Source organism: Quercus suber, unplaced genomic scaffold (assembly GCF_002906115.3).
Source record: "Quercus suber isolate HL8 unplaced genomic scaffold, Cork oak 2.0 scaffold_190, whole genome shotgun sequence".
Taxonomy (NCBI): Eukaryota; Viridiplantae; Streptophyta; class Magnoliopsida; order Fagales; family Fagaceae; genus Quercus; species Quercus suber.
In genome coordinates, this window is record NW_027069648.1 from 1,165,634 (window position 1) to 1,179,003 (window position 13,370).

The window sequence follows — 13,370 nt, forward strand, 5'->3', positions numbered from 1 at the left end:
TGACATAGTACAACATAATGTGATCCATTCTGTGCTTACAACAAAGTAGCACAAAATGCAAAGAATTTGAATTTAATTTTCAGATTAAATTCAGGTTTTGAATAATCAAGTACAGTAGTTTTAAAATATTTTCTGACCTTTTCATCAAGGAGATAGAAGGTCGATATCCTTCTTCCTTTTCACTATCTTTCTTTTCTAAATCAAGATTTAGGGATTGAGACTTGATAGTATATATGTACAATCAAAGAATACCTGTACCAGTTGCGGTTGTGGGATGTCAGCCTGAACGGGGTGCTTACTTTACGGTAGTAGCGCCCTCAAATTTCTCATTCTCTTTCTTTCTGTTCCTACGCCATACGTATGTTTTCTCCAGGCAGTTTTTTGTTTTGATGTTTATAAAGAGGAAGGAGGGAAGACAGAGAGACTGCCATTACAGGCTTGCGCTAGCAAGTTGAAGGGTTGCCGTTGAAGAATTGTAACCGTTGGAAAATTGAAATGCTGATGAAGGGTTGTTTTTCTCAAACCATAAACACGGTAGACCAAAACGTGGGGAGACAGAAAGCTTTGCCGATTAAATTTGAAACTGTGAAACACAAAAGTCAAGCTTGGGTTTATGTTGTAACTGTGAAAAAAATTAGGTTTGACAAAGGGATTTAGTTGAAAAGGCTTTGGGTTTGGGCTTGGGCTTTATAGAGGAATTAAATGTATAAGAAGTGGACTTTAAAGTGGAGATAAGGTTGTTATTAATTTTAGTTTTATTAGTATTTTAAAATTGGTAAAAATTATTTTAAAATTGAATGAAAAATTCAAAAAAGAGGTTAGGAATGACATGGTTGCTGACGTGGCTCAATGTGAGCATAGCAACATTAATTGCTACCCTTCAGCTTTTAGTAATATATAGATATATGTATATGTATAATGTTTTATAAATTTTATATAGTGTTTGTGTATCTTATGATATACAATATGATACGATATGATACACGATACTTAAAAATGAAAAAACGATTCACGATTTGACAACTATGATTATAACTATGATGAGTACAATGGTCAGAAAAATTACTAATTTGTGGGTACATCAAGTAGTCACATAGAAGATGAGATGAAGTTATCTCATGTATAAGATATATGCTCTTTCTCATTGCAAGTAGGTTGGACACAATTGGAAAACCCACACCGTGTAGAAAATGATGCATATACCAGATGCAAGAGGCATCAATTACCCGTGTATAGAAATCTAGGTCCCATCAAATGACTTTGTGACAAATACCATGATTAGAGGGTAACATTTGCCCGTAATGCAAGCTTGCTTTCATGGATGATTGCCAACTACCAAATTAATATTCAACAATCCCATTCCCAACGACAAACACGGTACCAAGTTACACTTTTTTACAATACTATCCCCGTAGGACCATATAACTGCTCTCTAGAGGTCATGCACTGTAAGGGGTATATACATTGACCTTAAAGTAATCTAGTGCTTAAAAGTAATGCATTTGGACCACAGCTGATTTTTCAGTTGTCTTCTTTTTCTTTTTCTTTTTTTGAGAAGATTTTTTCTAAGAATCTAGGATGGCAGACAGTTCAAGAACGGTGAATCATCAAGAATTATTCAATGAAGAAAACCTTATTAGTAGAGCGCAGAAAAGTCAACTCTTCACAATCTTCATAGGAAATATAGGGCACAAGCCAGCTTTCACTATAACAAAATGTTCCTTGGCTCCTCCTATGGCTGACAGCAACAGGATGTAGTACATAAGATTTAACATGGTTTCAGTTTATCATTTATACTACCAGAATAATCATCCTACATAACTTATACTTGACATCACAGAATAATCATCCCTAAATAAAATTAATTCATACTTTTGCCAAAACAAAGGATCCATCTACTACAAGATTCTATTTCACAGAGTGGTTAGGAACATAATCTACATCCTACATAACTTATACTTGACATATATCAAAAAAATTTTGATAAAACAAATCTTAATGAGTGACTACAACTATAGATTGACGAGAGGACAACTTTTGCCCGAAGCAGAAGTATACCAACATTTTTGACCGTTTGTTTTGGATGCAATTTTCATGCCTGTAGACTTTGAATCTTCCATGAATTAATTGAAACGGTAAATATCAACAACAGGTTAAGAACATTGAATCATCACAAAGTCATTGAAGAAAACCCAAAGTCTTGTATTCAGCAATAGATTAGAGAAAAAGTCATTCTTCATAGTTTGCAAAGAAAAAATAATAATAAAGGAGTCAAGTTCATCTTTACTTTAACAAAATGTTCCACATTTCTTCCTACTAGTAGATTTGTCATTATACAGTGTCATTGAATATATTAATTTTATGCACTCTTCATACCATGGCTTTAGCACTATCACATCTTCTCTCTTTGCTTCTTGTTCTGTTGCTACCATATTCCACCATTGCTCAGACTTCCAGAAACCAATCGCTAGGATCATCTCTTACTGCACAAGAAAAAGATTCTTACTGGGCATCGCCTTCTGGTGACTTTGCTTTTGGTTTCCAACAAATTGGAAAAGGAGGCTATCTACTAGCCATTTGGTTCAACAAAATACCTGAAAAAACCATTGTTTGGTCAGCCAATGGAGATAATCTTGTGCCAACAGGATCCAAAGTTGAACTTACCAAAGAAGGCCTATTTGTACTCAGTGACCCAACAGGAAAAGAGATATGGAAGCCTCCGTTAGACCGTTTAGGAGTTGCTTATGCAGCCATGCTTGACACTGGGAACTTTGTGCTGGCAAGCCAGGACACTGTGCATTTGTGGCAGAGTTTTGATCATCCAACTGACACAATGTTACCTACACAGAAGATGCGTCTGGGCAGCAAGCTTGTTGCTCGTTACTTAGAAATGAATTACTCCAATGGAAGGTTCCAGTTCACACTGAAATCAGATGGAAATCTTGTGCTTCAAACTAGAGCTTACCCTATGGATCATCCTTATGTTGATTATTGGCCCAGGCCAGAAGAATACGTAGGCAGCGGCTTTCAGGTGGTCTTTAACAAGTCTGGCTCTATAAACTTTATAGCAAGAAATGGAAGCATAGTTAAAACGATATCATCAAGTCCTGGTTCTACGCAGGACTTCTATCAAAGAGCACTCATGGAATATGATGGTGTTTTAAGGCATTATGTCTACCCAAAAAGCAGCTCCGGGAGTTGGCCTATGACTTGGTCTTCTTTGTCAAGCTTCATACCTTCAAATATATGCAATTTTGTGGCAATAGAACTTGGTGGTGGAGCTTGTGGGTATAATAGCTACTGCAGACAAGGAGATGATCTAAGACCAAAATGCCTATGCCCAGATGGATACTCCTTCATTGATCCAGATGATGTTTTGAAAGGTTGCAAACAGAACTTTCTTTCACAAAGTTGTGATGAAGCATTTCCAGAATCGGATCTTTTTTATTTTAAGTCCATGCTGAATACAGATTGGCCTGGCTGGACAGATTATGAATACCTTTCAGGCCAAACTGAGGATTTGTGCAGAATAGCTTGCTTGAGTGATTGCTTCTGTGTTGCTGCAGTTTATGATGGTGAAAACTGTTGGAAGAAGAAATTTCCTCTCTCAAATGGGAGAATAGATTCCAATTTTAAAGGAACAACTCTGATCAAAATAAGAAAGGAAAATTCTACTTTGAAGCCTCCAACTGCATTATTGAAGAAGAAAGATAACTCAACTGTGATACTCATTGTGTTAGTGCTCCTTGGCAGCTCAGTGTTTATGAACTTACTCTTCATGTTGGCTGCCTTTTTTCCAATTTTTCGTTTCAAATATTGGAAACCAAAGGCCCTTCTACCATACCCAATCATGCCAGGCATGAATTTGCGAAGTTACACTTATGAGGAACTAACAGAAGCCACAAATGGGTTCAAGGAAGAGTTGGGGAAGGGTGCCTTTGCAAAAGTTTATAAAGGGGTTCTAGGATTTGAGGATAGAAAATTAATTGCTGTTAAAAGGTTGAATAATATGGTGAGAGAAGGTGATTTGGAGTTCAATGCTGAAGTGAGTGCTATTGGCAGAACAAACCACAAAAATTTGGTCCAACTGCTAGGATTCTGCAATGAGGGGCAGCACCGACTTCTTGTATATGAATTCATGAGCAATGGTTCTGTAGCGAGCTTCCTCTTTGGGGGCTCACGGCCAAATTGGTACCAAAGAATTCAAATAGCATTAGGAACTGCAAGAGGGCTCTTTTACTTGCATGAAGAATGCAGCACCCAAATCATACATTGTGATATCAAGCCACAGAACATCCTCCTAGATGACTCTTTTGCAGCTAGAATTTCTGACTTTGGATTAGCCAAGCTTTTGAAAAAGGACCAGACTCGAACTACTACTGGGATTAGGGGAACTAAAGGGTATGTAGCCCCTGAATGGTTTAGAAAAATTCCTGTTACCCTCAAGGTGGATGTTTATAGCTTTGGCATTTTGTTGCTAGAGATCATTTGCTGCCGGAAGAATTTTGAAGCAGAGGAACAGGATGAGAATCTTATGATACTAGCTGACTGGGCATATGATTGCTATGCAGATAGGAAACTGAATTTGTTAGTGGAGAATGATGAGGAGGCAATTGATGACATGAAGAGAGTGAAAAAATATGTAATGATTGCAATATGGTGCATTCAAGAGGACCCATCACTAAGGCCAACAATGAAGAAAGTGGTACAGATGATGGAAGGAGCTGTTGAAGTCTCAGTGCCTCCAGGTCCATCCTCATTTATTAGTTCAATCTAAATCCTTTAATATAATTAATTTTCTAGCTTTATTAAGTCATTAGTCATGTTTAATAATCAATACTATCAAGAATAGTATACTCATGAATGTATGATGATATCTGTCCCACGACTCTCAATAAAATGTCTATTTTTCTTTGTCAAATAATTCTTTATATGAAATTTGTATTTTGCTAGATAAAGTTTCCCTTAGTACTGCAAAAAAATGTTTCTTTTCTGTTGAGTATTGAGCCACCATAAAACTAATACAAAACCCAATAGTTAATGCCATAACTAATAAGGATTGAAAAACCAAGTATCATATTATGGGCAGAAATTTGCCTCACCTGCAGAATCCCACCACCAATTTTAGCAAACTCCAATTGACAAGATCAGGACAATGACTAGGACAGTAGTCCATATAAGGATCACCTTTGTATGGCACTAATGAAGAGATGATATGGACATTTATAAGTATTCATTAGTGCCATATAAGGATCCGAAATGGGGTATAGAAGGAATGGTACAGTGAAATGGAATTACAATCATGCCATCTTTGTACTTATCTGTTATTCCGTGTGAATATGAGAATATATTACCATCAAAAGCATTCAATTAAATGATTGATCATTGAAAAAAGAAAAACAAATGACAGATTAATAATGACCCAAGTGACCAAACAACCATAAGAACAAATCCAAAGATAATAAGAAGATGGGACACACTAGATCGAATCTCAGCCAAGCATAGATCCTTTTGCTGAACAAGAGTGTGAGAGAGAGGGAAATTCTTAGCATGCTGACCTTGTAGTCCTGGACTAGCTAAGAATTTCCAGTGCTTTGCTTTCATGATTCAGTGATCGCCCACTTTCATTTGAACATCTTTGGTCGAGGAGGGTCGTCGATCATAACCCGCGTTGGATGATAAACTGAAGTAGGACTATAATTGGGGCATGAACATAGTTTTTGGACCTAGCAGTCCATGGGTCTAAAAGATCCTCCAAGTCTGTTTTAGGCTTGGGCTTTAAAGGGTCTTGGGCGTGAACATAGATAGAGAGCTTTTAGAGAGAGAGAGAGAGAGAGAGATATGGCAATGGCACTTCTCAAGCTTGCCTCATCCATTGACTAGCCGATTCGCCCTCTCTTCAATGGCGGTTCCCTCAAACACCCTTTCTAAATAACTATAATATGCTAAGAATTTCGTTAGTTGCCCGGTTGTGAAAGAATATATAATACTAGTATCTCGAGTTTCTAAAACTCGAGATTTAAATAACTATCTCGAGTTTTTAAAACTCATTTTTGGGGTTTTCATATGCTGATGTGGACAAAGTTTTTCACATGGATTTCGAGTTTCAAAAACTCGCTTTATGAAATCGAGTTTTTAAAACTCACTTTCTGTTTAATATTAAAACACATTTTTGACTGCTTAAAACCTAAAATCTACACTCTCAGACACACACTCTCTCAAACTCACTCACTCATTCTAAACTTTCAAAATCACTCACTCTCACTCCCAAATCAGCTACCTTGTGCTCTCAGTCTCCATGAGCTCTCTTCTGCGTTGTTTATTGTCTTCGTTCTTCATCTCGCTTTCTTCGTTCTTCATCTCGCTTGCTAGGTAACAGTTCTCCATTCCTCTTTTGCTGAATTTATGTTATAGATTTGGGCTTTTTGCATGGTGGGTTACACATTGTTAGAAATCTAAATGTTAGAACTTATTTTGACGTTTTTGTTTTTGGGTTGTGGATTTACTTAGATTTTCAGTTGCTTTTGATACATGCCCATTTGGGTTTTGTTTAAAATTACTTTATATTTGTAGACATAGATGTCATTGAAATCTAAATTACTTTTTTTTTTTTTTTTTTTTTTTTTTTTTGTGGAATTGAGAATAAATGGATAAAGGAGTTTTCTTTATTTTGTTTGTCATTCAAGAATCAAGATTGTGTTTATGGGCTTTTAATAAAAATTCAAATTTTTATTTTCTTTAGTGATAAAAAGCTTAATGGGTATTTCTTGCTATGTGTGTTGTTGGATGGCCATATAGGAATAAGAAAAAGGTGAAATCAGAGGATATTTTGTTTGCAGTTCCTATCATGTCTAGAATTCCTTAGCAAGGCAAAGAATTTGAGTAATGTTGATAATACCAACTGGTCTTGAAATAGGAAGTATAATTGTAACTAAGGCCATAGAAATAAAAGCTCCATCATGCGAGGAAAACTCTGCATAACATATTAACAAAGAGTCAAAATTTTAAATGAACATGTACATGAATGAATATATAGGTACATATTGATTCTTTTAGTTTTGATTCATAACATTACCAAGTTCATTCACTCACTATATAAAATTTTAACTTGTTGTTAACATTACCACGTTCATGTAATGTCCATGTCCACTCCAAAATATTTTATAATATTTTCAACGATTTGTTTAATTTTCTTTTGATTTATTACCAAGATGTTTCCTTTGACTTGACAATTTCTTTTGAGTTGGGAGGTTGCCTCTAATTCCTTGAAAGTTAACATGCAATCATATTAGGAAGTTATTTTCATTGAAATTTTCCAAACATGGTGTAAGTTCAATATTGCTTTATAATTTTAGCACATTTATTATGATTCCATCTCACAGTTACTTACTAGAACAATTGCACTAATTAATTGTTGGGAAGATAAGATGTTCTTCGGCTAGAAGTTTAAGCTTGTCAAGTTGGTTTAAATCAGTGAAGAATTTAAACTCTCTTTGTGGATCTTTGTCATGCTCAATTGAATCAGCTAGTGACCCTATTGAATCTATACATGCTTCAATTAGCTTCCTAAATCAACTGATTTTAGATGAATTATATCTATTATTTTCTTTGCCACTTCCTAACTTGTGATGTAACAATTTGATATAAATACTACATAATATTCCTCCTCTTTTTTTTTCTTTTTTCTTTTTCTGGATAATTTGATAGCTACAACGGGGGAGGAGGGAATTGAATCCTAGATGTCTCCGTTGGAAACAATAGGACGTCCAACTATTTGAGCTACAATACTCTTGGCTACATAATATGGTACTAAGCTTGAGTTGCTGGGATAAGTTTATTTAGCATTACCTTCTAATTGAGTTGCATTCTCAAACTCTTTTTCTTCCAGTTCAATAAGATTACATTGGGGAGGATTTAAGTTTATAACTATGCTTGGCAATTTAGCTAGAAAAAAAAATGATAAGAAGTGACATGGTGGGAATAGAAGAGATAAGAAGAGAGGTGGTCAGAAGTGAGAACTGAAGTATAACCTTTCTTTTCCTGTTTGGATGTTCCTTATGCAGAATGGGAGTAAAATATATTCTTTACCTATTTTGGTTGTCTTTATTATTATTATTTTAATTATTTGGGGTTATTCATGGTACTGAAGAAAAAAATAGTAAAATGTTCACTCAGTTCCTAGCTCCCAGCACTTCTTGCCACTTTTTTGGCGAGAGAGTAGAAAGTGGACCCAGGTGAAATTTAGGCCTTTCACTTTTATCTGCTTTTTTCTCACTAAATATCAAAATGGGAAGTTTTACTCATTTTAATCTACTTCTCTTCTTATCCATTCACTTTCCACCACTCCAAACATGGCATGGCTATTAATTTTGCATTTACAGTGTTCATCTGCCTGTATTATGTTTATATAGTTTTAGTTATCATCCTCATCCTCATCATCATTATCATCTTCGGCATGAACATCATCATGCTCTACATGTGTAAGATACTCATATTCAGCATCCGGAACTGTAACTTGTAAACTTGTTTGTGTTTGTTGGATTTCCTCGATACCAACTTTTGCACACGGCTCCAATTGTATGTACAACTCAATGTTAGTTACTTCATGTATTCTCTCCAACTTGTCAAACATGATCTTCACATGTTTGTCTGTTTCTATCGCCATATACTTGTAATTAATCCGATGCTTTAGGATTTCATTTGGCATTCGATAAGTAATTTGTATGTTGTGCACAGCAGGATTCTCACACAACTCTTCCATAACTATCATCTTCAATTCATCAAGGGTCTTCAACCTACGATCAATTTGGGTATAATAGCTCTTTATACCCGGCCCTTCAAATGGCAATCCCTTGTTTGCATTGGCATTCTTCAGCGGACCGCCGTGGTATAGGATTATATCAATTTCAGGCATTGTAAACCTGTTAAAGTCAAGTTACTATGTTAGTTCAAAAAACATTTTATCTTGTCAAACTACACAAAGTACAATACATAAACACAGCTACCAAACAGAACCCTAATTTCAAATGTAATGATTTAGGTGTTGTCTTTGTTGAAAAATAGGGCATGCCTGCCTGCATCTTAAGTTTACATTAATTTTAACTAAGTTTCTAAGTAGCATATAATAAATTTGTGACTTTGTAATATACTAGGAGTGGAATTTGGAAACTAGTAGCATTTAGGACAAGAAATGCCTCCATATACACCCAAAATGAAACTCTAGTGCATCTGATTTAGAGAAAAGAATTCATAAATAAATTAAAATTTTTTTTTACACCATGCTCAAAATCAATTGTTACATGTTTCATTTAGAATCAAGAAGACCTATAAAGATCATAAAGAGCTAAGAGTTGATAATGGTGTTGTGTCTGCAACATTACAGTGTAACAAAAGATACTCCACAATCTCCCCACTATGGTGCTTACAACACCACCCTACTAGCATAGACAAAATAAGAGTTAATCTAAGAGCTTGAATAAAGAGCTCCACACCCATAGACAAAATCCACCATCCAATTTCTCAATTTGAATGCAACATAAATCAAACTAAATACTGTAATGTTGGAATGTGAGAAATTATCAACTCTTATTCAAGCTCTTTATTCACAGTTTGAATGCAACATTATTCAAGCTGTGCATTCTCAGAAATTATCAACTCTTACCCACACCATAGACAAAATAAATCAAACTAAATACTCAAACTCTTTAACCCACACCCATAGACAACTAATACCAAACTACAATAACAATCAAATTAAAAAACCCTTACCTGAGATATGAAATTGTTGAGAGGGAAGGGCAGTGAGAGAGGCAGTGTGGTGAGTGAGAGTGAGAGGCAATGTGGTGTGAGAGTTATGGGTGAGTGAGAGTTAGTGAGGCTGAGTGTATGGGTGAGGCTGAGAGTTAGTGAGGATGCTCTATTTTTGGGTGAGAGGCTATCTGTGTTTGTAAAAAAAATGCTGTGTATGTGTTTATAAAATTTTGTAGACCGTGGATATAAAATTTTTCCTAGTAAAACTCGAGTCTATAAGACTCGAGTTCCATTCAAATTTTAATTAAAAAAATTTTCGATAATCTCGAGTCTTAAAAAATCGGTTTCTTTACAATTAAAAAATCGAGTTTTTAAAACTTGAGATCTACGTAGGACCATTTAGCCAACTCAGCAATTCAAAGCAAGTAAAAAGCGAGTTTTTAAAACTCAATTTTTTAATTGTATCTTGATTTTCTAAAACTCGAGATGTTAGTTTTCTTTATACTTTCAAACGTTGCCTAACTTACTACATAGAAAGGCCTCATCAATCTACTCTGCAAATTCCCTCCGGTTCCCTCTATTACATGGTTTTCTTTCTTTCTCTTTCTGCCTAAACATTTCCTTTCTTACAACTTTTATTATCGTTGGTTTGGGGGAATTTGCAGAGTAGGCTGATGAGGGGGTTCTATATAGTAAGTTAGGCAACGTTTCAAAGTTTTAAGAAAAATAGCATCTCGAGTTTTAGAAACTTGAGATCCATATTAAAACTCGAGTCCCAAAGACTCGCTTTGCAAGTGTTTGGCTGGATGACTTGGACTGAAAATGCCACATAGATCTCAAGTCTTTAAGATTCGAGTTCCACGCAAAAAAAATTTTCCTATACAAGGTTCAGGGAGCCCTATAGTGGCGTTTTTAAATCTTATAGTGACATTTTAAAGGCCTATAGCGGCGTTTTCCTGCAAAATTTTTTTATCCCATACTAGGTTCAGGGAGTCCTATAGTGGTGTTTTTAAGCCCTATAGTGACATTTTAAAGCCCTGTAGCAGTGTTTTCCTGCAATTTTTTTTTTTATAAGTGTGATCACCCCAAACTAGGTTCAAGGAGCTCTATAGTGGCGTTTTTAAGCACTATAGTGACGTTTTAAAGCCCTATAGCAGCATTTTCCTGCAATTTATGGAACTCGAGTTTTATCTTGTAACTCGAGTTTTAGACACTCGAGATGCTAGTTTTCAGCATTGTTTTGAAACGTGGTAACTAACTAAATTTTTTGATATTTATTTTTATTTGGAAAGGGTGTTGTTGTTGGTTTTGTTTCATAATTGATAGTCATCTTTGCCAAACAAGGTTGTGTACGAGAAGGAAAAAACCCATGTCATTATAAGCTTATTTCTTAAAGATCTCTAGTTCCACTCGGATTTTTTTTTTCCACCAAAATAACACAATTTTCAAATAATTTTGTTAGTTAGTGTATTTTAAAAACTATTTAAGAAAATACTATCTCGAGTGCAATAGATTTGATTATGGTATGCTAAATCGAGTATAGTTAACACGATTTCAACATCAGCAATCAGCTGACGTCATTGAACCTTCTCCTGCTGCTTGCCTCCATGGCCGAAGCTTATCATTGAGGTGGTTCTCTCTCAGTTTGTCTCGTTCCCCATCGAAGCTCACCTGGGTTTTGCTCGGTTCGGATCAAACTTGGGTTTTGCTGGAGTTGCTCAGATCGGATCGGAATGATGAGGAAGGTTCTTTCACTTTGTCTCGTTCCCCGCTGAAGCTCCCTTGGGTTTTGCTCGGATTGGACCTGGGTTTTGCTGGAGTTACTCGAATCGAATCGGAATTATAGGGAAGTTTTGCTGGAGTTGATTGGATCCAATCGAACCTATGAGGAAGGTTTTGCTAGAGTTAAGTTGTTGGAGTTGAGTTTTGCTGGAGTTGGCTGAAGGTAAGAACTGAAGCTGAATTTTGAAATTTAGACGAAATTGAGTCCGTAGGACTCGATTTGTATATGACAAAACTCGAGTTCTATGATGACAACTTCTAGCCAATGTTGAAATCAAGTTCATTGTACTTGATTTAGCACACCAAAATCAATTCTATTACACTCGAGATGTTAGTTTCCTAAATAGTTTTGAAAACGTGCTAACTAACAAAATTGTTTAAAAATTAGTGTTATTTTGAAAGGAAAAAAAAATCCATTCCACTCCATGATAGCTTTATTATATATTGCACTTTTTATTTATGTTTTATACTCTTATTACACATGTACGTGTTCACTGCATTTCCTACTTTGCTCTTTTGTTTTTTTTTTTTTTTTTTTTTTTTTTTTTGGTGTTACTATTACATATCCCTTACTAGTCTTTTCCTTTCTTTTTCTTTTTTTAATACAGTGGCCAAAGCAATTGAATGCTCCCCTGGAGGCTGTTGATCCCGAGATTGCGAGCATTATAGAGCTTGAGAAAGGTAGACAATGGAAGGTACACTTACTCATTCTCTGTTAATCTTTGGACATGTTGTGCTCATTTGTTAGTTTGAATAGGAGTAATTGTTCCGAGCAACTCATAAAATATGATTTTATTTTTTATTTTTTATTTTTTTATTTTTTTTTATTTTATTTGTTTGCATTTGAAAAAAATACAGGTCATACTGAGCTGAATGTGCCTTCAAAAAACCAAGTAAAGGTTTAGGACGACTTGTTTTTGGCCCTAGGATTATAAATAAACCAAGTTGTTTATGAACAACTCAAACACAATTTTAGAAAAGATCTTTTTATGTTCTTTTATTTAGCAAATAACTCAAACACAAGCCTAAGTTTAGACTCAATTATTAAATGCACTAAGCTTAAATATAATAATGTGTTTGTGAACAAAGTCGCGAACATGATGTTCTATTTAATTATATGTAATATTATATTTTTATATGTTTTTGTCTAAAAGTATACTTTTAGACTTGAGATTGGATTTATTAATTTTTTTTTTTATATACAAGATAGAAATTCTAGTCTAATCTAATCTAAGTGTATATGCGTGTGAAGCTTCTTCTTAGAGACTTGAACCCTGACCCTTTCCACCCCTCCCCCTCCACACACACACCCCCCCACAAGCACTTAGGTTTCGTTTGGTTGGAGGGGCAGAAAAGTGAGAAGATAGAAAATAGTAGGAGGATAGAAAAGATTTTATTTTCTCTCCTTTTTGTTTGGTTAGGAGTAGAAAAGTGGAGGGATGGAAAAAAATGAGTTTGGATAAATTTACTCATATACCATTCTTAAAAAATGATGCCCAATTAAAACAAAAAGGTGACAAATAACCACACAAAAAAGAACAATCACCCAATTTTATTATAAAAATAAAAATCTTGACCCAAATAAAAAATCACGTCTAGTTAAAAAAAAAAAAAAAAAAAAAAAAGCTATCACGCCCAGGCTCTAGAAAATCAAAAGAAAAAAAAAGAATAGAAAAAAGGGGCAACGTTAATGCCCAAATAAAAAAGAAAAAGGAAAAAAGAAAAGAAAAGAAAAGAGGCAACTGGCAACATTATTGCTAGGAAAAAAAATTGGGGGGGGGGGGGCAATGATACTGCCCAGAAAAAAAAAAAAAAAAAAAAAAAAAAAAAAGCCAACT

General features: G+C 35.0%; 1 protein-coding gene across 1 annotated transcript; it reads left to right on the plus strand.

The window, feature by feature from the left end:
• The first annotated feature begins 2,332 nt into the window (after nt 1-2,332).
• Nucleotides 2,333-4,918, plus strand: LOC112004370 (G-type lectin S-receptor-like serine/threonine-protein kinase LECRK3). The gene has a single exon (XM_024036602.2). It carries the CDS (start codon nt 2,378-2,380, stop codon nt 4,775-4,777), a length of 2,400 nt encoding a protein of 799 aa, XP_023892370.1. The 5' UTR covers nt 2,333-2,377; the 3' UTR covers nt 4,778-4,918.
• The last annotated feature ends 8,452 nt before the right edge of the window (nt 4,919-13,370 follow it).